A 27945-nucleotide genomic window follows, 5' to 3' on the forward strand; every position below is an offset into this window, starting at 1 on the left:
ATGCCCTCCGTCCTGCTGCTGGAAGCCATCTGCATTTGCCTGTTGGTGGGAGGTAAGTTCTTGTTGGGGGGAAGAAGGTTGAGGGCTTTGGTTTGTGTCACATCCTTTCGATGTTAACGTCACAAGCTCTGTTGAATGCCTCTGTGTGCCTCCACTTCATGGCCACCTGCCCGGCCTAAGCCCCATCCCCTCAGGCTTGGGCCCCTGTAGCGGCCTCTTGATGGGCCTCCCCGGGTCTCCTCCAGCCCATTCTCCGCACAGCGACCATTTCAAAATGCAAATCTTGGCACATCTGGATCCCTCTCCACTTCTACCCCTTGCCTGAAACTTTTCAGTGATGTCTCATTGCTCTTAGAGGCCCAGCCTGATCAGACCCCATAGCCACCTTTTGTCCTCTCTGGTGCCCCCTCCCCACCCTTTATGCTGCAGGCCATACCTCTTCCTGCCCAGCATCCTTGCTCCCTTCTGCCTTAGGCCTATCCCCACATTGCTACCCTGGTAAACTCCTACTCATCCTTCAGCACCCAGCACAGTTCCTCCTGGACCCCAGGTCGGGGCAGATCCTCTGTTAAAACCCCTGTAGCCTTGGTCCCTCTGGGATGTAGCACTTAACACAGATGAGTTTGTTTCTGTGTGAATCCTTTGAAGTCAGTGTCCATCTTCTCCACCAGATACAAGCTCCATGAGAAAGAGACCCTGCAAAGTCCTCATTCACTGCTGTGGAGTGTCTCTGCCTGGAATGACTGCTTCTGGTGTCTTCTCTCCTAGCGCCCCCTTCCCTCCCTCTTCAGGAAGTCCACGTGAGCAGGGAGATCCTGGGGAAGATTTCAGCTGCCAGCAAAAGTAAGCCCATGTCTTACTCAGCCCTCTAAGCGCCCACTGCAGCCTCTGTGGCAGACCCAGGGGACACCACGTCACTGCAGAAAGTGTCCACCCTGCTCCTGTCTTCCTTTCACGCTGTGGCCAATCATTTTCCCAAAATGGGCCCGACCAAGTCCCTCTCCTGGGTAAAAACCTTTGGTAAATTCCTGTTGCCAAATTTCGTTTTAAAATTTATTTTTCAATTGCAGTTTACTTTCAGTGCTAGTTTGTATTGGTTTCAGGTGCACAGCATAATAGTTAGACAGTCATATACTTTACAAAGCGTTCCCCCTGATATTTCCGGTACCCACCTGGCCCCATATGTAGTTATCGCAATATTGTTCACTGTACACCTGTATTCCCTATGCTGTACTTTATGTCCCCTTGACTGTTTTGTAACTACCAATCTGGACTTTCTTCTTTTAAAATACATTTTTATTTATTTCAGAGAGGAAGGGAGAGGGAGAGAGAGAAACATCAATGATGAGAGAAAATCATTTATCGGTTGCCTCCTGCACACCCTCTACTGGGGATCAAGCCCACAACCTGGGCTTGTGCCCTTGGCCAGAATCAAACCTGGGACCCTTCCATCCACAGGCCGATGCTCTATCCACTGAGCCAAACTGGCTAGGGCCAATCTGGACTTCTTAGTCCCTTCACCTTTCACCCAGTCCCCCACCTCCCCTCCCCTCTGGACCAGTCTGTTCTCTGTGCCTATGAGTCTGTTTCTGTTCTGTTTGTCATTTATTCTGTTCTCTAGATTTCACATATAAGTGAAATCATACGGCATTTGTCTTTCCCTGACTGACTGACTTCACCTGTTGCCAAATTTCTTGGCCTCCTCTTCGAGGTCTTCTGTTGGTGACCAGTGACTACCCAACCATCCTCACCCACCACCATATTCCTTCTTCCGCTATCCCCTCCATGTGCTCAAGCCACAGCAGCCCTCCTCCCTGTCTGGTGAAGTCCCTGCATTTGCTGCCTTCCGGGGGCGCCCTAGCACGCTGCCTCTCTGACTGCCGAGGGCTTGCATCTTCACGGTGAGGTGGGGCTTGAACTCTGGAGCCACACTCTGGAGCCTGGACGTGATTCCTGGCTCCACCGCTTCCCCGGGCTTTGTCCTTGGGGATGTTACTGTGCCCTGCTTTCCTCGCCTCTCCCGTGGGAATAAGCATCCTAAGAACAGGGGTGGGGGCGAGGGGCTAGGGAGCGGATAGCTAAAGGGTATTGGGTTTCTTTATGAGGAGACGGAAAATGTTCCAGAATTGACTGAGGTGACGATGGAATGCATCTGTGAACATACCGAAAACGTTGAATTACACACTTTAAGTAGGTGAATTATATGATGTGTAAATGATACCGCAATAAAACTGTTTAAAAATTTAAAAAATAGTTGCCCAGCTAGCATGGCTCAGTGGTTGAATATCACCTTTTGAACCAGAGGTCACAGTTCAATTCCTGACCAGGGCACATGCCCGGATTGCAGGCTCGATCCCTGGTAGGAGGTGGCCAATCAATGATTCTCTCTCATCGTTGTTTCTGTCTCTCTCTCTCTCTCTCTCTCTCTCTCTCTCTCTCTCTCTCTCTCTCTCTCTCCCATCAATAGAAATATATTTTAAAAGGTAGTCATCTAGGGGTGGATGTAAGGATGAAGTGAACAGTCCATATAAAGTGTTTAAAGCAGCGCCCAGCATGTGGGAAAGGGGCCGTCAGTGCTGCTGTTACTGAACTCCTGGGTAACATGACCTCATGTACCAGGGTGCCTGGCTGTGTCCCAGACCAGACTGTGGTCCCTGAGGGCTGGGACCAGGGCTCTTTAGGATCCTGGACTGGCCCAGCAGCCCCTGCGGCCATACGACGCAGTGCTGTTGGATTAGACTCTCCCGTTACCCCAGACCTTCAGGGTCTTGTTCTGAGCATCATGCCCGTGTGGGCATGTACTTCCTGCTGCAGAGGGGGCTGCCGCTGGCTGGACCTTTTCCAGCATTCCTTCCATCACTGACCTACCACGGGTCCTTTCTGCCTCCTCTCTGCTTTGGGAGTGAGACCCTCTTGGGACCCGACTGCAAGGAAGCTGATGGTCACCCGCCTGCCCCCCCTCTCTCCAGCTGTGTGGTGCTCCGCCGCGGTGGACGTCCTGTTTCTGATAGATGGCTCTCACAGCATCGGGAAAGGGAGCTTTGAAAGGGCCAAGCACTTCGCCATCACGGTCTGCGCCGCTCTGGACATCAACCCCGAGAGGGTGAGTGCAAGTCTGCTGTCTCTGTATTTAGGATGTCTTTGGCTGCAAGTGACAGAAATCCAGTCTTGAACAGAAGAGGGCACTACTGGCTTGTGGAAGTGGAAAGACCAAGGGGGTGAATCATGGTTCCAGGCCCCGTGGGATTCAAGGGCTCAATCCCCCTTTTTCTTCGTTCAGTTTTGCTTGCAACAGTTGGCTTCCTTCCCACACATCGCAAAGCTGCCCTGCTTTGTCCTTGAAGCTAGTGACACCGGTAAAAAAAAAAGTGGACTTCGTCCCCTGCATCTGACAGAAGTCCCAGGGAAGGCTCTGATTGGGCAGGTGTAGGTCCCATGACAATCCCTTACCCAATCACAGTAGTTCAAGGGAAGAGACAGTATGGCAAGACCTGAGGCACCTGCTCATCCACGTCCATGGGGTGGTGGTGAACACGTGGATTTGGTTTCCCACTAGAAAGATGTTGTATTTGCACAACAGTGGGAAAGGGAAAGCATGTAACTACCTCCTAAGACTAGAATCTCAGTACAAAGCACAGCTCCTCCTACCCTCTCTGTTCACTTGAACTGCTCCTGCCTGAGTGATCCAGCCAGTATGTTCAGTTCTTGTTCTTCCTGGCTCCGCATGGTCGGCTGTAAGTGCCTGCAGAGTGTGCGAGCTGTGGCTCTGGTGGCTAAAAGGGGCATTTTGGAATGACTCAATAGAAAAATGGGTGATGAACATTACAGACAATTCCCAGAAAATGAAACACTAATTGCCCTCGGATATATGAAATAGCAATGCAATAGCAGACAATGTACTATAATAGCAAACCTCCGATGGGTAGACCAGTTTTCACTTACTGGATTAGCAAAAATCCAAAGTTTGGTGACATGCTGCACTGGCAGGTCTCCAGGAAACTGCCGTTCTCACACACTGCTGGCCAGCGTGCAGCCCCGACAGTATCCATCAAAGTTACAAAGGCTTGTTCCCTTTCACCCAGAAAATTATTCTAAATATACTCCCACAGATGGTTTTCCAAGATGACATTCCTGGGTTAATCCTACAAAAATCCCTAGGGTTTAGGAGCAACAGTGGCCTTTTATGGAGACAGATTTTCTCCAGAATGGCCTGTCATGTTGGGAGAGTGAGCACATTCCCTGGACCGCAGGCAGCCTTCAGAGCTATTTGAAGACACCATAGCAGAGCAGCCCGGAAGTTACAACTGTACTGTCAGCCCATCACAGACCCTAAAAGGGTCTGCTCAGTCTCCACCCTCTTCCACACAGGGCTCTGCTTTTAAAAGGAAAGGATTCCCTATCGAATTCCACTAGTTATTCATGGAGGAAGAGCCATAAAGGCCCAACACAGTTGACCATGGCATTGATGTTGTATGTCCTGAAGGGGGTGGCCGAGAGCTCTCAGCAGAGGGCTCCAAGAACTGTATGGATTATTAGAGACATATGTATGTTTACAGATGAGGAAACAGGCTTAGAGGGTCTAAGTGACAGCCTAGGGTCACACAGCAATCTTAGAAGAGAGCTCAACGTGGAAGAACTGGGCTCTTGACTATCAGCTCGGGACTTGTTTCATAGGTCATTTGTCCCTACTCATTGGGTAGGATGAGGTGATGAGGCTCAGCCTTCACACCTGCTGTCATATCGGAAGTGACAACATGGCATTGTGTGTCTGAGTGTGTGTGTGTGTGTGTCTGGGTGTGTGGGTTGTGTGTGTATGTATGTGGAAGTGGGGGGTACTGATGGAATTCAAGATTCTCAAAGAGAAACAAAACACGTCATGGCTGGTGGTGTTGGGAGTACCTGTCCCAACCCACAGGGCCCCAGAGTTCAGGAAACTTCATCTCAGTGTTGCCAGGCCACATCTAGAATGTGACACTCGTAGGTTAGACATTGGCAAACCAGACAGTGCCCACAACAAGAAGTGGAGCAGCGAGAGGCCTGGAAATGTCCCAATAGGAGGGAACCTGGTTCTCATCCTATATAATAAAGAGGCAATATGCAAATTAACCCTCATGCCCTCACAAGATGGCTGCCTACAGCCAGGCCAGCAGGGGGGTTAGTGAGGGACGACCAAACGACTGAACAGCAGGCTGCGTGGGGCGACCAGGCCTGTGGGGGGGGCCATGAGGGATGACCAGGCCGGCAGGGGGTGGGCAGTTGGGGGCAACCAGGCCAGCAGAGGGGTTAGTGAGGGACGACCAAACGACTGAACAGCAGGCTGCGTGGGGCGACCAGGCCTGTGGGGGGGGCCATGAGGGATGACCAGGCTGGCAGGGGGTGGGCAGTTGGAGGCAACCAGGCCAGCAGAGGGGGGCAGTTGGAGGTGACTAAGCAGCAGGGGGGCAGTAAGGGGTGACCAGGCCAGCACGGGGGACGGGCAGTTGGGGGCGACCTGGCTGGCAGCGGGGGGCAGTTGGGGGCGACCTGGCCGGCAGGTAGGTCAGCAATTGGGAGCCAGTCATCCAGGATTGTAAGAAGGATGTCCGACTGCCGGTTTAAGCCCAATCCCATGGGCCTAAACCCACAGTCGGACATTCCCTGAGGGGTCCCAGATTGGAGAGGGTGCAAGCTGGGCTGAGGGGACCCCCTCATGCACTAATTTCATGCACCGGGCCTCTAGTTTTTAAATGAAAGAGGGTACAGAGGGGCTTCGTTGTCTTAAGAGGCAGAAGCTGGTGTGCAGGGAGCTATGTGTGGGCTCGGCCCCGGAGAAACTTCCTCGCAGCCAGATTTGGTGCGCAGAGGAGTCGGGGTCTGTCTCAGTGCGTGCGTGAGCATCATGAGCTCCCCGTGCTCTGGCCGACTTGCTGCAATGCCAGTGCAGGGTTTTTTGCGTCAGGGCGGTTTCAGGTGGTTCCATCTGATTTGTGGCTCCGGGTTTTATGTTCTCGCTGCTGCATTTTTTGTCTTCTTGTTATCTCCATTGTACAAGAGATTTTACTTTCAGTAACTTCAGTTTTCAGGAAGACATTTTCAAGTCGCCATAATTAAGGCTTTTATGGATGCTTGTTGTTGAGATGGATTTAAGGTGTTTGAAGTCTTCCTCTCAGTACTTAAAAGCTGAGAAGTTTGAAGAAGAAAAAAAAAAAAAACGCAAGCTGAGAAGTTCACTTCCTGGCTGTAATATAATGATTACAGCAGGGAGGTGAGAAGTCTGGGCGGGCTGGCTTCTGAGCACACAGTAAACGGAAGATAAAAGGCAACTCTTTTTGCTCCCAAACCACCAATTAAATTAAATGCCTTGGCTGCTGACTCAAGCTGTTTGTATCTTGTTTTGAAGTTGCATCCTTCCTGTTTAATTCAAGTAAACGCACCCAGCTGTTGGTCTCCAGGGAGGTTTTCTTTTAAACCAAGTAATTCATTCTGATGCTTTAATAAAAAAGACGTCTAGTGAAAAGTGTCCCTCCTTTTCCCATCTGCTCACACACTTCCCATTTGCTCGGTCCCCCTACCTGCTTTCTTGAGCATCCCTACAGAATCCCTCCATGCAAACATAAGCAACGTGTGTATATGTTGTTATCCCCCCACACCCCCCCTTTTTTAAAAATATATTTTATTGATTTTTTACAGAAAGGAAGGGAGAGGGATAGAGAGTTAGAAACATCGATTAACTGCCTCCTGCACACTCCCCACTGGGGATGTGCCCACAACCAAGGCACATGCCCTTGACCGGAATCGAACCTGGGACCCTTGAGTCCGCAGGCTGACGCTCTATCCACTGAGCCAAACCGGTTAGGGCCCTTCACCCCCTTTTTATACATTGAGTAGCAGGTGATATACACTGTTCTGTTCCTTACCTTATTCTCTTCACATGTCTTAGAAATTTTTTCATGTCTAGGTAATATAGGCATTAACGTAGGTATATATTATCTTTTATAGCTGATTAATGTTCCAGTGTAAGGATTTACCAATGTTTAATTAACCAACCCCCTATTGATGGACAGTTGCAATGACAGATATACTGTGAGCTTGTAAATATGCCATTTACACATGTATATCTGTCGGATCAATTCCCAATAGCGTTATGCATCTGTGATTTTCAATAAATATTGATAAATTGCTCCCACGGATGCTGTAAGATTTATGTTCTTAGCTTAGAGCTCGAGAATGCTGGTTCCCCCCTGCAAACATTGTATCTGGCTTTTTGCTACATCTGAGTGTGGTGCCCTCAAATCTTATGTTTGTATACTAAGCCATTTGTATTTCCGGTTCTGTGATCTCTGTTCATATCCTTTGCTCATTTTTTTCTGTTGGATTGTTAGTCTTTTACATATCAATTCGTCGACACACTATATATATTGGGGAGATTAACCCTTGCTTTCAGATATGAGTTGCAAATAATGTTTCCTGCCGGGAGCCGGTCCATCCTTGCTGTTTCAAAGGACCTGGCATATATGGCATACTGTTCTTAATATGTTTGCTCACCTTCTTGGCACTATGTGTTTTAACCAAGGTCTCCTCTCTGAGAAAGGTTGTTTCCCCAGGTAGGGATTTTCCCCTGAAGTTAGGGAGGGAATAAAACCCCTCAACTAAGTGCCAGGCGGGTAATTAATCACTTTAACTACGAACAATCATGCTTAAGCCACATAATCTTTACTCCCTGGAATGGAGATAAGAAACGCCCTAACCTTTGTAATAGAGATTGATAGGATTGAATCAACTGGTATAAATACAGATGTAAGAAGACAGAACAGAGAGAGACAGAACCTAGGCACAGAACCTATAGAGAACGTTCTCTAGAGACAGAAGAACTTCGCTGGAGAGAACATGGCAAAAGATCCTGGACAGAAACTGGCCTCAGAACCTAGAGACAGAACCTAGCGAGAGAACATGGCAAAAGATCCTGGACTGAACCTGACTACAGAAATTGGCAAGAGAACCTGACTAGAACCTGGTGACTGAACCTGGCTGGAGAACCTGGACAGAACCTGGCTGGAGAACCTAGCGAGGGAACTTGGCTACAGAACCTGGCTGGAGAACCTGGAGAACCTGGCTGGAGAACCTAGCAAGATAACATGGACACAGAATCTGGCTAGAGATCCTAACCAGAACTTCGCTGGAGATCCTGACCAGAACTTGGCTAGAGATCCCGGCTAGGCTGCTGATCAACTGAACGCTGCCTCCGTGTCATTCCTTCTTCGCCGACTCCATCCACACCTTTGGGGACCCCTGGACCTGCTGGGGTTGGACCCCGGCCGTTTCCGTTTTGTCTTCATGTTTTTGGTTGAATCGTATGTGTTGCCCTGCCGAAGTTTTCTTCCTGTCCCCAGATTCATCAGTCTTTCCTTTATGATTTTCAGTCGTGGTGAGGTCTTTTCTGCTTGGAGGTTTTAAAGGAACGCTCCCAGGTTCTCTTCTAGAACGTTTACGGTTATATTTTTCACATTTAAATATTGAATCCACTTGCAGCTTATCCTCTATTCTTTGGCAGGTTTATCCAGTTGTCCCCAAATCCCTTAGTAACGAGACCATGTTTCCCCCACTGGTTAGAGATGCCCCTTCCTTTCTCACCTGCCAAGTTCAAGGAGACTTCAGAAGTGTCGCGTCTCAGAAACTCTTCTGTGAGCTTCTCTCCTGCTCTGCTTTCCAGTGTCCATTCCCCCCACATGCCCACCCAAGACTTCTTCCCACTTAAGATGCTGGTGGCTCCTCCTCAGAACTTCCTGTGGGAGGCAAGTCCGATGGGCTGTGCTCTCTGGGGGCAGGTGAGCCCCCCTGGTGTGGCGAGGGCTTTGATCATCTCCCAGGCACCAGGCTTGTTAAAGGCATCAGCCATGAAGGAATTCAAGGTGCGAGCAAAAGGCGGCATCCTTGCTTAAATATGAATCACTTGGCTCATTTGCAAGCGTGGCCGGAATTAGGGTTCCTTATAACACAGGTAACTGAGAACGGTTTCTCCAGGGGTTTTGGAGAGCCAGGAATTAGGATCAGGGATTGGACCCTTTGAGAGGAAACCTGAATGTTTATATCCCTCTCTGCTTGAGACACACTAGTGTTTTAAGGGTTCAGAGAATGATGTTACTTGGTTCTCCTTCCCCAGTCCTGCAAGACACTGGGCTTCCTCATGTGACCTCACTTAGGATGCAACATCTGGACTCACCAGCGGCTCTCCTCCCTCCAGGCAGGGGACCTTCAGCTCCAGGATTGCTGGCCTCCCCCTCGCAGGCAGAGTCAGGCTTGGAAGGCTGACCCCCTCTGCTACTAAGGATGGGCGTGTGGTGGCTGTGGTCAGTGATGAGCCAGCAGGGATGGTGGCAGTGGCTAGCGGCTGCGACACCCCTGGTCGGGTCAGCGAGCATTTTGCTGGAGGCCTGTGCTGGCGGCTGAGAAGGCGAGCCATAGAGCTGAGCCTCGTGAAGATCATATGCACCAAGTTCAAAGGCCTGGTCCCTTTCTCTCTCTCCCTGAGCCAGATCTGTGTCCTCTCTACACTTCAGTTTCTCCAACAGTGACGTGGGTAGGAATCGGGCTTCTGCGGATTAAATGAAGTAACGTGAGGTTGCTCCTGGCAGGCATTCGGTAAATGTGAGCAAGGACCCTGCCCTAACGAAGATGTTCTCCGCTCAACCGAGCGAAATGCCAGAATGGGGGTCGAGAAAAGTGAAGTGGAGTGGTGGTTGTCAGTGCAGAACACAGGCAGAGTGGACTGTTTCCTTCCAGATTCTTTTCCTGGTCTTGGGGACCTTTTCTTGGGGAGACCAGAGAAAGCTCTGGCCCTGGGAGTTGTTGAGTGGGCGGGAGGCAGGGTGGTTAACCTCTCTCATCCTGTCTTCCCTCTTAGGAATGTGTGTGACTTGACCCCGCTCTCAACCCCTGGGCCCTCTGTCTCCTCCTGCAGGTCAGGGTGGGAGCGGTCCAGTTCAGTTCCGCTCCTTGGCTGGAATTCCCCTTGGACTCCTTGTCAACCCAACAGGAAGTGGAGACAAAACTCAAGAGGATGGTTTTCAAGTATGTACGCTCCGATCCTGCCCTGGCGAGGCTGCGGCCGGCTGCTCTGAAAATCGCTCTTGCAGGGTTCGGCCCTGCCCTTGGCCTCCCAGAGCGGGCTGGGGTGTCCAGAATCCCAGCTGTGCTTTCTGGGTAATGAGAATGCCCCCCTCAAGGCTGCCCCCGTTACCAGATGATGCCCCGGGTGGGAACTTAGATGCAAGTTCAAAAAAAGTATTTGCTGCTATTGTGTGCCGTTGTCAGTTACCTGGGAGAAAGGGCCGGTGAAGGTCAAGACCAGCATTAAGTGCCAGTGTTAGAACACTGGCTCTTTCTCCCAGCCTGTCTTTGGTGACCGCTACAGCTCAGAGAGCTCACACACTTCTCAAAGCCTCATTCTGTGGTTTGTCTAAAGCAGCGGTTCTCAACCTGTGGGTTGCGACCCCTTTGGCGGTCGAACGACCCTTTCACAGGGGTCGCCTAAGACCATCCTGCAGATCAGATATTTACATGACGATTCATAACAGTAGCAACATGACAGTCATGAAGTAGCAACAAAAATAATTTTATGGTTGGGTCACAACATGAGGAACTGTATTTAAAGGGCCAGAGGTTGAGAACCACTGGTCTAAAGAGTAAGTGCTCCTCTGCTGTCAAGAGTGCTTTGAAATGATGAGTAGCTGTTCGTGTGCTCAGACACACACACCCTATAAACGGATGGATGTAGTGGGGCCATAACTTTACTTACAGGTCAGCTGATGTGTGTGTATATGATGTGTACATAGGCACACATGTATAGACATATAGTTCTTGTGTAAATATTTTTATGTGTATGTTGCGTATGCACGTAAACATATACATCTCTGCATTGGAATGTGTTACACACACACACTAGGTACACACACGCGCACACATAATTTATAAGCCCTCACAGAAGACTGTCTCTCACTTGCCGCTGGTCACTCTGATCTCTGCTGCCCCTCGCACTAGTGTCCACTGAAGTCGGTGCTCCCGTTTCTAGATGTCGCCTCCAGATGCAGAGGCCCTGGGCCCTGAGGCCCTTTATCCGGGCACAGGCTCCTGTAGGTGCACAGTGCTCTCCACAGCCCAAATCCCTGCACTGGGCACAGCAGGATCTGCCCCCGGGACCCCCAGGGACTTCGTCTCAGGCCGTTTGTCCCAGCCCTTTCCTCTGTCCATGAGCGCCCTGCACAAATGAGGGGCAAGTCAAATGCAAGACAATACACAGGGAAGAGCACCTTGATATCTATTCGTAAAAACTACACTGGCCTTTCCTTGTTCCCTTGGAGCCCTCAACCCTTGAGGCCCCCAAGAATGGTTTCCTATAAAAAAAAAAAAGTCATAGCCTCACCCCCATAACTTGGGCCCAGACACCCAGAGCAGCACTTTTCATAGTGAGCTCATAGAGCTACCTGGGTCAGGATTGCTGAGGGAAGTCTGTTAAAATGCAAGTGCCTCGACCCCCCTCCCAGACCTACTGAACTGCTCTCTGGGAAGTGATGTTTAGCACTGCACTTTTAGAAGTTTTCTCCCTACTACCTCTACCCCAGGACTGTTGTACACACTGACTTTTTAAAAACAGCATTATGGAGATATACTTTAAATATTATAAAGTTCACGCATTTAGTGTGGACAAGTCAGTGGTTCTGAGTGTATTTTCAGAGTTACGTAACTACTAGAGGCCTGGGGCCAATTGGGGCCGGCCAGGGGGAGGGATCGCAGGAGGTTGGCCAGCGCAGGAGGTTGGCTGTGGGAGTGCACTGACCACCAGGGGACAGCTCCTGCATTGAGCGTCTGCCTTCGGTGGTCAGTGCACGTCATAGTGATCCGTCGACCAGTCGTCTGGTCAACCAGTCGTAACGGTCGTTTAGGCTTTTATATATATAGATTGCCATAATCTAATTTTAGAATATTTTCATCATCCCAAAAGAAATCCAGAGAAGATATATAAATGGCCAATGAGGACATGAAAAGATATTCAACAGCATTAGTCATTAAGGAAATGCAAATCAAAACCATAATGAAATATCACTTCATACCCACTAGGAAGGCTAAAATAAAAGACAGACAGTGACGGGTGTTGACAGGGATGTGGAGTCCTCGTGCATGGTTGGTGGAATTATAAAATAGTGCAGCTGCATTGAAAAACAGTTTGGCAGTTTCTCAAAATGTTAAATATAGAGTTACCATATGACCCTGCAACTTCACTTCAAGAGAATTGAAAACATATGCCCACACAAAACTGTATACCCTATGTTCCATAGTAGCATTGTTTATAATGGGCAAAAAATGGTAATAACACAAAAGTGCAATGGATAAACAAAATGTGGCATATTCATACAGTAGAATATTATTCAGCCATAAAACGGGATGACGTGAGTCATGCTACCACATGGATGAACTTTGAGAACATTATGCTAAGTGAAAGGAGCAGACACACAAAGTTACATATTGCATAATTTCATTTTTGTGAAATATCTGAAATTGGCAAATCTCTGGCAACAGAAAAGATCAGTCATTGCCAGGAGCTACTAGTATAGGGAGAGGGCATGGGAAGTGACTGCTAACGGGTATAGAGCTGTGTGGGGTAATAAAAATGTTTTGATTTAGATAATAGTAATGGTTGAATAAGTCTGTGAATGTACTAAAAACTACTGAATTGTATTGTTAAAAGGGTGAGTTTCACGGTTTATTAATTATTATTGATATAATATTATTATAAAAACTTTATATCCATTGTAAGTACACTAACATTTGCAGTGGGAAAAATAGCTTGTTGGATTAACTTTAGGACTGAAAGTCAAAAATTGGGTGACTAACTCAAATGATTTGGCCCTGTTCTCTTCTAAAAAATGAAGCAAATTGGTTCAAAACATCACTCTTAGAGATCACATAGTATCTATTCCAATGCTTTACTTTAGGAGGGAGGATGCTGAGGTTGAGAAGGAGTACGTGACTTGGCCAGGACCAGAGTCACACGGTCCAATAGGCCCCACCCAGCTGCCCATTCCCCCCTCTCCCTCCTCCCACCCCAACCCACTAAGTAGTTGGGATTCTCTTCTCAGCCGTGGTGAAAGTCGTTGCTAAGGGCTGGAGAGTGTTCTTCATGACGTAAGAGGTACAGAGCTGCGTTAGGAACACGCCCCGTGAGGACAGGAGGTGGAGAAGGAAGCCTCTGTGTGTGTCTGCACACGGTCCGCTTCTGTTTTGGGGGTGATGGCGGTTAGCAGTGTGCGTCCTGGGATAACGATGAGAAACAGGGCAAGGGGCGGGAACGGGCTTTTTGGCCACAGTTGCAGGGTCACGGAGGACGTTAAGCGTGAAGACACTAGGATTCATCCCTCCCAGGGCTCTTCCCCCTTTTTCTTTCATTTTTTTAAAATATTTTTTTATTTCAGAGAGGAAGGGAGAGGGAGAGAGAGAGAAACATCAATGATGAGGATCATTGATTGGCTGCTTCCTGCACGCCCCTTACTGGGGATCGAGCCCGCAACCAGGTATGTGTCCTTGGCCGGAAGCGAACCCAGGACCCTTCAGTCTGCAGGCTGACGCTCTCTCCCCTGGGCCAAACCAGCTCGGGCTCTTCCCCCTTTTTCTACAGTGACGTTTTCAAGGCTGGCCTGACGGGAAGAGCTTTACCTGAAACCCAGAACACTTGCCTTCTAGACCAAGGCGATTCCCTGAAGGTGTGTGTTGAGGTGGCTAAGAAACCACCCTGACACATGGCAGTAAGAAGCTTAAAAAACATCACAGCCGAGCCGTTCAATACTGTGCCCGGTGATAACATAAAGTCAGATAAACCATGGCCGGCAATTGGCTCTGAATGTCCAGAACTCTGGCCGGCTGGGCACGCTCATGCAGTCATTTCATTCACCTCCCAGTAACACCACTCGCAGTTTCCTGTGACTGGCCTGAAAATCCATTGAGTGAGTCATTATTTTCTGCTCAGTTGACACAGAGAGCCAGCAGGCCTCCCTCTGAGGGCTGGGACGAGCCTCCTTTTGCGAGGTTTAGTAGAGGTTCCGCACTGGGATTCCAAGCTCGTGGACAGTGCCTGTAACTGGCCTGTAAGGTTACAGACTCTTAGTGTCCCAATGAGCAGGGACCATTGTAACCTGCCCTGATCAGGAAGCAAACTGCAGCCTCTACCACCTGACCCTGAACTTGGCAGTGGGCCAGGAAGGTCCGGTCATGGCAAGGACCCCAGGGAGATGTTGAGCCATAACAAGAAGGGGATGACACGGCTGGGGCCATGGGAGGTGGGTGGTAGACAGATGATGGGCGTTGTCAGCCCACAGCCATCCGTGGGGCAGACCCAGAGAGTGACATTATTACCTAAACCACAGAGCTGTGCGGGTGCATCTTACAGACCCAGGAAAAGTTCGTGTCTGTTCATTATTGTGGTTTAGAGGGTGAGCAAGTGCATCTCTCGTGGTAGGAATCGTCACTCTGAGCTCCTGCCGGGGGAATGTGGCTGTCACTGCTAACGGAGGAGCCGTTGTCTGCCAACGTCACCTCTCTGGGTCACTGATTCATATTTTGTGTTTTCCTCCCGGGTGAGCTCAGAGGAGGGCGCACGGAGACAGGCCTCGCTCTGAAATACTTTCTGCGCAGAGGGTTCCCCGGGGGCCGAAATGCCTCTGTGCCCCAGGTGCTCATCATCATCACGGACGGCAGGTCCCAAGGACAGGTGGCACTGCCGGCCAAGCAGCTGCAGGAGAGAGGGGTCACTGTGTTTGCCGTGGGCGTGCGCTTCCCCAGGTAAGAGACTCGGACCCCTGGGTCAGCCCTGTGGGGCAGAGTGGGGTGGCGGGGGAGGCCGTGGTGCGGCTGGGAGAGCTCACAGCCGCGGGAGAAGGGGCGGTGGAAACACGGTGCTGGTTCAGGTGGGATCTGTCTTTTCTTCCCTGTCTTGTTGCCGGAGCACAGGGAGCTCTGAGTCTGCAAGTCTGAGCCTCTGCATTGTCTTTCCTTTCGTCTAAACATTTGGTTTTAAGTGCCTGAAACCGACTCGAATTGATTTGGGCAGAAATGGAAAGTCACCTGACTGCACTGGTGGGTCAGGGGTCTCTTGGTGTGAGCAGGAGGGGTCAGGGACTTGAATGCCCCGCCCCCCTCCTCCCCCCAGAGTCTCTGCTGCCCTCAGCCTGGCGCTCTCAGGAGCTGGAGCTGTGGCTGCCAGCTGTGGCTGGCTCACATCTTTTAGTATTTATGGAGCCCCCTCTCTGATGGTTCTCATCTCTGGCTGAGCGTCTGTTTTGCAGGGAGCTTTTAAGAAAGTCTGTGGCTGTATGGGGTCAGGCAGAGCTGCCCCCCTGAGCATGAATGTGAGTCCAGAGCTGAGAAGCCCCCCTGTGTGTGCCAGGCCCTGCCCTGGGCACTGGGAGAAATGTCCAGTTTCTATGGCTTCAGGAGAGAATAGGGAATTGTACATCAGTGAATTTTAAAAGTTTTTTTTTATATTTTATTGATTTTTTTACAGAGAGGAAGGGAGAGGGATAGAGAGTTAGAAAGATCGATGAGAGAGAAACATCGATCAGCTGCCTCCTGCACACTCCCCACTGGGTATGTGCCCGCAACCAAAGTGCATGCCCTTGACCGGAATCGAACCTGGGACCCTTGAGTCTGCAGGCTGATGCTCTATCCACTGAGCCAAACCGGTTGGGGCCATAAGTGAATTTTAGAAATCAATGAAATTGTTGCCGTGTTGCCAAACCTTGGCCTGCGTTGGTGGGCAGGATTCTAAATGCGTTGCCGACTGCCCTGTCTTCTTAGCCTTTTCTTCACACCCCCACGTCCTTGTGCTGCTCATCGTTTTTGTCGGGGGCCCTGAATGGTGCCCTCTGGCTGTCTGTGCTGGCTCCCTCCTAGATGGGCTCCCAGTGCTGGCCTTGGAGTCGTTCCGTTCACTGGTTATAGTTCTTCTGTATTTTTTTTCTGTCTTTTTTAATACGTCTTTATTAGTTTTTATCGGGTTTGGCTCAGTGGATAGAGCGTCGGCCTGCGGACTGAAGGGTCCCCCGTTTGAGAGAAAGAGAAAGATCAGTGATGAGAGAGAATCATCGATCGGCTGCCTCCTGCACCCCCCACACTGGGGATCGAGCCCACAACCCGGGCATGTGCCCTGACCAGGAAGCAAACTTCTGACCTCTTGGCTCCTGGGTTGATGCCCAACCACTGGGCCACATCAGTCAGGGCGCTGCTGTATTTTTTTCTATTGCCAGCTGTCCTTGTTTGTTCTTTTCTTGCCTAGAACCAGTCTCCTTCCTTTCTTTCTGGTTCAGTTTTTCTCATCAGCTACAGTCACAGAACCAGACCGTGAAATCTGTCAGGACCATGTCTGACATAGGAGGCGACTGTTTGAGTGGGAGGCTCTCCCCGGCCCGTGGAGGTCCAGGGACGGTAGCACGCACACATTATGACCCATGGCCGAGTGTCCTCGAGGTCATGCTGAGGTTCACTTCTGGATGTTTCCTGCATCCTGGAGGGATGAGGTTGTGGCGAAGTGGCTTCCGTGGCAGTGGGGGGCGGTGGGGCGGGGTCTTGCCCATGGGCTAGAAGCCGGGAGGGCAGGCCGAGGGTGGGTTGGGAGTGACAAGGCATGTAACCTCTGCTGGGGGCTGGGCCCAGGTGGGAGGAGCTGCACACGCTGGCCAGCGAGCCCAGGGAGCAGCACGTGCTGATGGCCGAGCAGGTAGAGGACGCCACCAACGGCCTGTTCAGTGCCCTCAGCAGCTCCGACTTCTGTACCTTCGCCTCTCCAGGTACGGCCTTCCAGGCTGGCCCATGTGCAAGTGGGGTGTCTGTGGGATGCAAGTGGGGTGTGGAGGGTTCTCCTAGCATGAGGTAAGCACTCAGGGGCCTCCCCAGGGAGGGAGGGTGGGAGGAACGGGGTCCCACGGCCTCGGCCCCAGGGCTCTCTGCTGTGTCCTGTCTCCATGTGGGATTCTCAGCTGGAACCTAGAGCTTGTCTCCATGGGGCAAAGGGGACCAGGGCTTGGGAGCACGGGGGGGGGGGGGGGGCCCTGTACCTGTCCCCTGCTTCGGGGGAGGAGCCAAGTCGGCGCCCCCACTGTGGTCAGCCAATGGCCTCTGCAGCCCGGGGCCAGGTGTCTGCACGCGTAGTCGCCTCCATCAGGGTCCCCCAGGAGCTAGAGTGAAGCGTGTTATAGGAAACATGCATGTGTTCACGGGATGTGGAAGCTGTGCAGGGCAGGGCCTGTGCAGAGGAGGTGCCCAGAGACTGGCGCCCAGCAAGGGGCAGAGCGGAGCCCCTCCCCCGTGTGCTCTGCCCCGAGAAGCAGAAGGTGGCAGCGGGGCTGGGCGTGGGGGACCTCAGTGCGGGAGGAGGCGTAACCCTGTCTTCTCCGTTGGGTGTTCTGTGGACACAGACTGCAGGGTCCAGCCTTACCCCTGTGAGCGCAAGACGCTGGAGACGGTCAGGGAGCTGGTCGGCAGCGGCCTGTGCTGGAGAGGATCGCGGGGGACCGATGGTGTGCTGGCTGCCCCCTGCCCCTTCTTCAGGTTTGTCCTGTGGTCTGGGGCCCAGGCTCAAGGGCATGGCCTGGGTGTGGTTGGAGGTCCCCAAGGCCAAGTGCTCGGGAGCTGCGGGGTTTGGAGGAGTGCAGGGCTGGGGGGAGCCGGGACAGAGCATCGGGGTGTAGGGAGGGTCATGGACGCACCACCTGGGTGCCCAGGGTGGGCGAGGGTGGCAGGGTCACGGCCGCTCTAGAGGCTGGTAAGGGAGCCATAAGCTGGCCTTCAGGGCCGTGCTCTGCACCTGGGATGGTGACCTGGTGACTTGGTTCCTCTGAGCACCAGACTCCATGTTTATGGGGGCCTGAGTGAGGCAAAAGGCTTAGGTCCTGGATGGTTCGTGTGGTGGCCCGGGGGGATGCTGGGATCCTCAGGGCCAGAGCTCAGGCATTCTAGAGCAGCGGTCACCAACCTTGTGGACCTCACGGACCCCCAGTGGCCTGCAGACCGCTGGTTGGCGACCGCTGCTCTAGAGCACTTGCTGCCCGGCCTGTCCCTCACAGCACCTGGCCTGGCCTTCAGCACTGTCCACACCACCGCCAGCACAGCCCTGGGCCACTCAGCCTCCTTCTCTCTCCATCGAGGCTCCAAGGGTCACAGTTGAAAACTATAGTTACTATCTAGAGCAGTGGTTCTCAACCTTCTGGCCCTTTAAATACAGTTCCTCATGTTGTGACCCAACCATAAAATTATTTTCGTTGCTACTTCATAACTGTCATGTTGCTACTGTTGTGAATTGTCATGTAAATATCTGGTATGCAGGATGGTCTTAGGCAACCCCTGTGAAAGGGTCGTTTGACCCCCAAAGGGGTCGCGACCCACAGGTTGAGAACCACTGATCTAGAAGAAGGAACTAAAGACCAGAGAAGGAAAGTAACTTGCCTGGGGTCACACAGCCAGCCAGTCCCAGAAAGGAACTTGTAATAGAAAGCTGTGCTCACTGCTCAGAGTTTTGAACACAGATATCTCTAACTTCTGACATGATAGCCAATGTACATTACCTTTTTTTTTTTAATTGTCTCTGGGTAGCTTGAACCATCCCCTACTCTGTGTGCATGTAGAAGTGGAGTAGAAAGAAAACAAGGAAATCTCTCTTGACTAGTGTCTGCATTGGAATTTTATACCAGCTTCATGGTTGGTTTGTTTTTAATATATTTTTTATTGATTTCAGAGAGGGAGGGAGAGGGAGAGAGAGATAGAAACATTCATGATGAGAGAGAATCATTGATTGGCTGCCTCTTGCACACTCCCTATTGGAGCCTGCAACCCGGGCATGTGCCCTTGATGGGAATCGAACCCGGGACCCTTCAGTCCGCAGGCTGATGCTCAATCTACTGAGCCAAGCCAGCTAGGGCAGCTTTGTGTTTTAAGTAACTTTCCCGGTGTCTGTCCTCCTGTTAACCCTTTGATCTCTACTGTCTGTGTCCTTGGATTGCAGCTGGAAGAAAGTGTTCTTAACCCACCCCGCCACCTGCTACAGGACCACCTGCCCAGGTACAGCCCGCCCTTTAGATTCTCCTGCTCGGCCTGGGCCCTGGGACGAGGCCGGTGTCTTACCTGTTGTGGGCTGTTTGCTTCGTGTCGCGCTCTGTCCTAAGACTTCCCGTGGACGAGTTCATGCAATCCTCGCAAGCACACTGTGGGGCCAGTTCCGGCGTCACCTTCTTAGATGAGGATTCTGGAGCTTGGAGGGGCTAGGAAGGTGCCTGAGTGAGTGGAGGAGGCACTTTCCGTAACTCCAGGGTCCGAAGGCTCACTGTGGCTGTGCAGCCTGCAGAGGCTGCTAACAACCCGGGTCAAACGTCAGAAACAGCACCTGCCCCCCTGCAGCGTTCCCCCTCTAGAGACACCCACGCTGCCGGCTTCATGGGACTGAGACCTTCGCCCCCATCAAGCTCAGGTCTGGCACCGGTTCATCACCGTGGCCCCTGGAGCTCCCCCAGACCCCTTGCAGCTGAGGGTTGTAATGGCCTGTTGTGTTAGTTCTCTGCGGCTTGAACAACAGAAATGTATTTTCTCACAGTCCCGGAGGCTGCGAGTCCAAGGTCAAGGTGTCAGCCAGTTGGGTTTCTTCTCCGCCCTCTCTGCTGGGCTTAGCAGATGGTCATTTTCTCACTGTGGCTTCACACGGCCTTGGCTCCATGCAGGGCCCTAGGTCAGTGGTCCGCAAACTGCAGCCCCTTGAGCGTGGCTCTTCCACAAAGTACCACGTGTGGGCGCGCACGTACATTGCGATTGAAACTTCGTGGCCACACTCAAGGGGCCAAAGAGCCACATGTGGCTCGCAAGCCGCGGTTTGCCGACCACGGCCCTAGTGTCTCTTCCTCTAAGGACACCATTCGCATTGGACTAGGACCCACCCTATGACCTCATTTAGCCTTAATTTCCTCTTTAAAAGGCCTGTCTCCAAATGCAGTCACATGCAAAGGTATTGAGGGTTGGGACTTCTGCATATGAATGGGGGTGGGGGGTCCCATGGTCACGACCCCATGTGAGCATGTACCTCACACAGGGCCTCGCCAAGCTCACCACCAAGTGTCCTTTACCACCCACACCCAGCCCCTCCTCTGCACACCCCACTTTTCCCCCCTCTTTGCTGTAGGTGTTGCAGCTAGTTTCCGAGTGGTTCCCAGGGAGGTGGGGCAGGGTGGCCTGCGGGACTACTGCCTGTGGGCCGAGGTGCTAGGCCGTTCATGGGCATCTCTCTGACAGGCCCCTGTGACTCGCAGCCTTGCCGGAATGGAGGCACGTGTGTTCCAGAAGGACTGGACAGGTACCACTGCCTGTGCCCGCCGGCCTTCAGAGAAGAGGCTAACTGTGGTACGTTTGCACAGGACCTTCAACATGGACCGTTGGGGAGGGGTGGCGTCCACGGTCCCCTGGCTCACCCCTCACCCGGGAGCTCCTAGGAGGAAACTGGCCCTTGAGTTTAGAGCCACCCACTTACCAAGGGCCCTGTGTGGTGGTGTCTCAGGGGATTCGGCTCTGAGTCTCCACGAAGGAAGCTCTGGGTGGGACCGTGGCTCCTGGCTTGTTAGTTTCCGAATGGTCACTGCTTGACATCTGAGCGTCGCTGAGCCCAGCTGCAGGCTGGAGCCAGCCCAGCTCGGACCTGGTGCTGGGCAAAGCCTCTTCTGTAGGAAGAGGAGCTTCAACCCTCCTTGTGTGTGTGTGGTTTTCCTCTTTGGTTTTAAAGGTATGAAGTAGAGACTAATAGGCGGCACCTCCTAGGGTTGTTGGGAGCTTGGAATCAGATTATGTACCGGATGGAGCAAAAGTAGGTTTATAGTTGTTCATGTGGAAAAGTAATACAATCATCAGTAGACCATCCTATAAGAATGAACTCCGTGTTTTGTGTACTCACCGCTGAAAACCTACTTTTGCCCCACCCTGTACATTACGTGCTGAGCACTCAGTAGGGGCTTCTTTAATGACTTTTATAAAAATGTCGTGCTGGGTCAGTTGGAGAATTACGTGGAAGACCCTCCACCTCACAAGCCCCACAAAAGTCAGTTCCAGAAGGACCACAGATCCGAGTGTCAGAGGCCACGCCTCGAGCCGCCTGTATTCACCGAGGAAGGAACGTAGCTGCAGGATTCCTCAAACAGGACACCGAGGCGCTAGCTGTAATGGGAGGCGGGCGGGTTATAAAATAGGTTGCATGTCCATTTTTTTAAAAAATATAGTTTATTGATTTTTTACAGAGAGGAAGGTAGAGGGATAGAGAGTTAGAAACATCGATGAGAGAGAAACATCGATCAGCTGCCTCCTGCACATCTCCTACTGGGGATGTACCTGCAACCAGGTACATGCCCTTGACCGGAATCGAACCTGGGACCTTTGAGTCCACAGGCCGACGCTCTATCCCCTGAGCCAAATCGGTTTCGGCGCATGTCAATTTTTAAAAATATATATTTTTTATTGATTTCAGAGAGGGAGGGAGAGGGAGAGAGAAACATCAATGATGAAAATCATTGAGCGGCTGCCTCCTGCACACCTCACACTGAGGATCGAGCCCACAACCTGGTCACGTGCCCTGACTGGGAATTGAACCGTGACCTCCTGGTTCATGGGTCAATGCTCAACCACTGAGCCACTCCGGTTGGGCTTCATGTTAAATTTTAAGCACTGGTTGGGGGAGACCCTTAGCGAGAGTCAGAAGGGAGAGCTCTGTGATGTGCAGTGGTCACAGCCCCTGCAGCCTCAGTTTCTCCACCCCGTCTCTCCCCACCACACCCCTGGGAGAGAGGTTTCTGCTGTCTGGTGTGGTGCTTGGGCATCTCGGGTGGGACGGTGACCTGCATGCCCCACGTGGCCACGGCGTGACGGCTGCTGTGATGTCGGCAGCCCCGATGCTGAGCCTGGCGTGCAGAATCGACGTCCTCTTCCTGCTGGCCAGCTCGGCGGGCACCACGCCGGAGGGCTTCCTGCGGGCCAAGGCCTTTGTGAAGCGGTTTGCCCAGGCGTCACTGAACGAGGACTCCCGGGCCCGCGTGGGTGTGGCCCGGTACAGCGGGGAGCTGGAGGTGGCCGTGCCCGTGGGCGAGTACCTGGACGTGCCCGACCTGGTCCGGAGCCTCGATGCCCTCCCCTTCGGCGGAGGCGCCACCCTGACGGGCAGTGCCCTGCGGCAGGCGGCGGAGCGCGGCTTTGGGAGCGCCAGGACCGGCCTGGACCGGCCACGCAGAGTGCTGGTGCTGCTCACGGAGTCACGCTCCGAGGACGAGGTGGCCGGCCCAGCGCGCCACGCGAGGGCCCGCCAGCTGCTCCTGCTGGGCCTGGGCAGCGAGGCCGTGCGGGCAGAGCTGGAGGAGATCACGGGCAGCCCAGAGCACGTCATGGTCTACGCCGACCCGCAGGACCTGTTCCACCAAATCCCGGAGCTGCAGGGCAAGCTGTGCAGCCGGCCGCGGCCAGGTGAGACCAGCCTCGGCCGGACCCAGGGCCGGTGGCTCCCACTGAACCAAGGCCTGTGTCTAGGGGTTGGAACCGCTTTCAATAACATGGGACCAATAATAGCACCTCCTGGGGGGCTTTTGTGAGGTTTCAGTAAGACAAGCAATGTGCACACGGTAGGCACGCAGAACATCGTGGGTGTTGCTATTTATTAATATTCATTTTTTTATTGTTGTTAATGTGGAGCTCCGAATCTCTTGAGATGCAGGGCAGCTATCCAGCTTCTTTGTTGGGAGCTCACAGTACCACCCCACTACATACAAGCACGCACATGCGCACGCATGCACACGCATGCACAACTAGAAGAGGCATTTCATGGAACGACGCTTGTCCTAGCTACCTGATATGTTCTAGTATTTCCTGTTGATTTTGTGACCAACCATTGGGTGTGCTCTGGAGCAGCGGTCGCCAACCGGTGTTCCATGAGGTCCGAAAGGTTGGAGAACACTGCCCCCGTGAAGTAGACATTCCCATTGGAGGGCAGGGCCTTGACCCGTGGGGAGGTGCAGTAGCTGAAACACATCCTTGGTGCCCCCCGCTCCCCGCCCCAATTGCTCCCCAGGGGTGGGACGTGGGAAGCTACATATTCAGCTCTCAGCCCCAGATGTCACTCACCAGAGGTGAGCCTTCCTTCTTGCAAGGGGGAGGGACAGGGTTGGCCGCCCACTCCCACGGTGCCCTCCAGTCTAGTCTCCCCATGGCATCCAGACTGGGTTTTTAAAAGATGGTTTGAGATTTACAGAAGATTTGTGACCGTGGTAGAGTTCTCACGTACTCCACACCCCGAGTCCCTTCTGTAAGGTGTTAACGAGGTGCATTGTTCACAGGTCTTGAACCAGTGTTACGTATGAAAGTCTATACGTGGTTCAGATTTCCGTAGTTTTAACCCAGTGCTCTTTTCCTGTCCCAAGGATTCTGCCCAGTTACACTCAGTCATCGTCTTCCTATGCTTCTCTTGGCTGTGACCTGGGTTTCTAAGACCTTCCTTGAGTTATAGTGGTTTTTCAAACCCAGTACATCAACGCCTCTTACGCTGTACTTAAACGTTTCCAGGGGTTTCCCTCTGCATTTGGAATGAAACCCAAATGCCTGCTGGTTCCCGAGAGCTCGCTGTGGTTCGGTCCCGTGGGCTTATTTGCAGCTCCTGCATGGGGTGGGGAGCACCTTAGAAATACCCCCACATCCCTAAAGTTCCTAGCTAACTCCTCAGAGAAGACCGGGCCACTTCTCCCAACTTATTAATGTTGCTCCTGCTTTTCCCCTCATGGCTGCCCATATAACTTGTAATTCTATACTGAATTCACGTCTGTCTCCCTATAGTCTGTCAGCCCATCGACAGCAGGCATCGGCCCATTTTACCCACCGGTACAATCAGAACCTTGTATATAGTGCGTGGCTCATGGAGGGTGCTCGCTGGTGGGATGGATGCGGGTGCGGTGAAGTTGCTGCCACAAAGGGTCCCAGAGCTCAGTGGCTTACGTAGGATAGACATTTATTTCTCTCATAACCATTCCGAGGTGAGCAGCCTGAGCCAGCAAGGTGGCTTGGCTGCCTTGTGGTTCTGCCTCCAGGTCCAAGGTCACTGTTTCTCAGCATGAAGGGGGGAAGGGGAAGTGGAAGGCAAGCAGCTTCCTTCTGAGGGTAGGAAGGAAATTGCACAGTGACTTCCAACCACATCCCATCAGACAGACTTGGACACAGCCACACGGAGCTGCCAGGGATGTGGCCTGGCCAGGCACTCCTATGAGCTGCTGCTATTCTAGCAGAGGGAGGGGGGCGGTGCCTGCCGTGGACAGACAGCGGACTGGCTGTCCCCCCCGAGCTGGCCAGGTCCCGCCCGAGGAGGGGCTCCGCCTGGCAGAGCCTGCCCCCCGAGACCCACGCTGCTTCCTCCGCAGGCTGCCGGGCACAGTCGCTGGACCTGGTCTTCCTGCTGGACGCCTCGGCCTCCGTGGGGCCCGAGAATTTCGCCCGGATGCAGAGCTTCGTGAGGAGCTGCGCCCTCCAGTTCGACGTGGACCCCGACGTGACACAGATCGGCCTGGTGGTGTACGGCAGCCAGGTCCAGACAGCCTTCGGGCTGGACACCCACGTCGCCCGCCCCGCCATGCTGCGGGCCACCAGCCAGGCCCCCTACCTGGGCGGGGCGGGCTCGGCAGGCACCGCCTTGCTGCACATCTACGACAGGGTGATGACTGTCCAGAGGGGCGCCCGGCCTGGCGTCCCCAAGGCTGTGGTGGTGCTCACCGGGGGCCGAGGGGCGGAGGACGCGGCCGTCCCCGCCCAGAAGCTGAGGGACAATGGCGTCTCTGTCTTGGTGGTGGGCGTGGGGCCCGTCCTGAGCGAGGCGCTGCGGAGGCTCGCGGGCCCCCGGGATGCCCTGATCCACGTGGCGGCCTACACGGACCTGAGGTTCCACCGGGACGCGCTCATCGAGTGGCTCTGTGAAGGTGAGTGGGCGCATCGGCGCCGTTCAGCGCTGCCTCCAAGGGGTGGCCCTCAGCCTGAACCGCCAGGTGCATCTTCCAAGGATCGTGGCTCCCCCGGTCTCTGGGTGCTTCCCACGGGCCGGGTTCTGTGCTAAGTCCGTGCTAAGTCCCGTGGTAGGCACACCATCCTCTCGATGCTCAGGGTACAGAAAGTTTAACACAGATCCCCACCCCAAAATTGAGAGTGTACATGCACCACTTAAACAGAAGACGTCGCTAGACGACCCGCAGATCCCCCGAGGTTGGCACTGACCTTGGTTGTGAATGCCAGAGCGAGGGGCCAACACAGCCAGGCCAGCCTGACTCAAAGGCTTCCTTTTGCCAGTGAAATTCTTCCTGCCTTTTCAAAATTTATTGATTGATTTTTAGAGGGATAGAGAGATTGCCTCCTACATGCCCCACACTGGGGATAGATCCCCCAACCCGGGCATGTGTCCTGCTCAGGAATCGAACCAGTGACCTCTTGGTTCATGGGTTGACGCTTAACCACGGAGCCACCTGACCAGGCCATCCTTCCCGCCTTTTTAAAAGTATGTGGCTGTTATAAGAATAGTAAGCAGCCGAAACCGGTTTGGCTCAGTGGATAGAGCGTTGGCTTGCGGACTGAAAGGTCCCAGGTTCGATTCCGGTTGGGGGCATGTACCTGGGTTGCAGGCACATCCCCAGTAGGAGATGTGCAGGAGGCAGCTGATCGATGTTTCTCTTTCATCGATGTTTCTAACTATCTCTCTCCCTTCCTCTCTGTAAAAACTCAATAAAATACATATAAAAAAATTTTAAAAAAAGAAAAAAAAAAAAAAGAATAGTAAGCAGTGCTAGGAGCCTCACACATCCTAGAAAAGGTCTCCCTGCGCATGTGGGAGAGCTGGGTGGAGGTGGGTCTCTGACCTAGCCAAGCAGCGTGGAGCACCATCCACGTGCTAACCTGTGGCTTCAAGGCCCACATCGGCGCTAAGGCATGGAAGGCGCTACCCGAGTGGCCTCACGGCAGTTCTGGGCTTCCTCAGAGGAGGGGGTCTTTGGGGCTGACCCAGGCCGGGCCTCCTGGGCACACTCTTTCTTGTAGAAGCCAATCGGCCCGTCAACCTCTGCAAACCCAGCCCATGCATGCACGAGGGCACCTGTGTCCTGCGGAACGGGAGTTACCTCTGCGCGTGCCGAGACGGCTGGGAGGGGCCCCACTGTGAGAACCGTGAGTGGGTCCTTGCTCCTCAGGGAGAGCTGGGGGTGGTGGTGCGCCCTGGGAGCTCCGGTGAAGGCAGGCTCGAGGACGCGGGCTCCATGGAAGGAATCCTAGCATCCTTTGTTCATTCACACAAGCAGCACGTAGCCGGGGTCTCCTGCGTCCCCAGCATCGTTCTGGGGACGATGGGTGTGGGGAACATGGGACAGTGAGGATGTCTGCCCTTGTGCGGGGGAGACAGGACGTAAGCACGGCATCTGGTGTCCCTGCTGGTGCTCAGCACACTGGAGCAAAGTCATGGGACGGGGCGGGAGGCCTCGGTCAGGAGCCCCCGAGTGACTGGCTGACGGGACGTGGGCCCCGACGCAGGAAAGTGGGTGGATGCGGTGAAAGCGGGTGGGGTTCTTTTGTGAGTGTTTCTATTTGCTCAGTGAAGGGGGAGGAATCAGCTGAGCGTGAGGACGGGGAGGAGGTTGGCGGAGAGAAGTCACCATCTAAGAGAGGGGACCGGACTGAGGTCCTGGAGAAGGGCTGCTGGGTAGCACTGCAGGCCCACCTGGGGCTCCTGTTATGATTTTAAAGTTAGAACCCCGAGACCAGAAGGTGGCTCCCCTTGGAACTTGGGGTCTCGGCCACGGGCAGAGGTGGGCTTCCTAAGGTGGGCAGTGCATCTGAAGGGCCCTCAGATAGGACCTTGGGTCTGGCATCTTCTGCTTGTTCTTAACCCACAACCAAGACGTGCGGGGGCCCGCACGGCTGCTGGTAGGGTGAGGACCGACACTCATGGCCTCACGGCTCGCTTCTTCCCAGGGGCCTTGAGAGGAGATGCCCTCAAGGCAGGAGGGCAGCTGCCCAGCCCGCCCCAGCAACTCCGGAGGCCTGGGCACCCCGGACGCTGAAAGGGCGCCTGCCCTCGGCGGAGCATCCTCTTGACGGTCCTCTGAGCGCCTGCCTCCAGCTCTGTCCGGAGCCCGCCAGCTGCAGACAGCGCCTCTCGGGGCTCGGTACCAGCTGATTTCACTCGCTAATGATGGTGGTGGAAACTCTTGACGTGTAAGTAAACATTTCCTTTGTAGTTGTGCCCTGTTGAGCTTGTCACTGTCCCCTTCCCCCTGAGGAGAAACAGGAACCCGGAGACTTTTGATGGCCCGTGGGCAGCTCACGCGGCCATCGGCAAATGTTGGGACAGTGATGCTCAAGAGGAGGCAGTGGCTAGCGTGTCGTTCGGACCACCGAAGCGATGGCATTTCGAGATGGAGAAAGTGCAGAACTTCTTCTTTCCCGAAAGACGTCCTAGATGCGTTCATGGTTTTCGTTTGAAAAGGGGCTTGAGCGGCATTTGTGAACTTTGGTGGGGGGAGATGGGAAAAGGCCCAGATTGGACAGTGACCGATGAACCAGCTTGTTTGGCTCTGGGGCTGAGTGTGCAAACAGCCCTGGTTCTGGGGGGGCCACATTCTCCCTTAGAGTTTACTTGGGGGGGTCATTGTGGGGTGTTTACTGAGTGCTTTTCTTACTCTCCTTTAGTGGGGGTGCAAAGAGCAATGGAATTCTTAAACTCAACAGATAGAGAATAAAGAAACTTACAACGGTTTTGCTTTTTCCTGTGTAGTTCTTAAAGGATTTCAAGAAATGATGTTGGTTATTCACAGGGGTGTTTGTATGGTTGTGGCACAGATGCGTGCGTTGGGACATTCTCTGGTAAACCAGGCACTTCCTCACCCCGGCCTGTTT

General features: G+C 53.2%; 1 protein-coding gene across 1 annotated transcript; it reads left to right on the plus strand.

The window, feature by feature from the left end:
* VWA2 (von Willebrand factor A domain containing 2) lies at positions 1 to 27804 on the plus strand (the record flags this gene model as incomplete). The annotated part of the gene is made up of 13 exons (XM_081105210.1): positions 1 to 52; positions 769 to 843; positions 2970 to 3103; positions 9938 to 10047; positions 14614 to 14808; positions 16678 to 16811; positions 17439 to 17571; positions 19022 to 19077; positions 20296 to 20403; positions 21931 to 22500; positions 24438 to 24989; positions 26095 to 26220; positions 27022 to 27804. The coding sequence occupies 13 exons, from the start codon at positions 1 to 3 to the stop codon at positions 27108 to 27110; spliced, it is 2334 nt and encodes a 777-aa protein (XP_080961336.1). The 3' UTR covers positions 27111 to 27804.
* Positions 27805 to 27945: the final 141 nt, after the last annotated feature.

This window comes from Myotis nattereri (assembly GCF_964212035.1).
Source record: "Myotis nattereri genome assembly, chromosome: 13".
Lineage (NCBI taxonomy): Eukaryota > Metazoa > Chordata > Mammalia > Chiroptera > Vespertilionidae > Myotis > Myotis nattereri.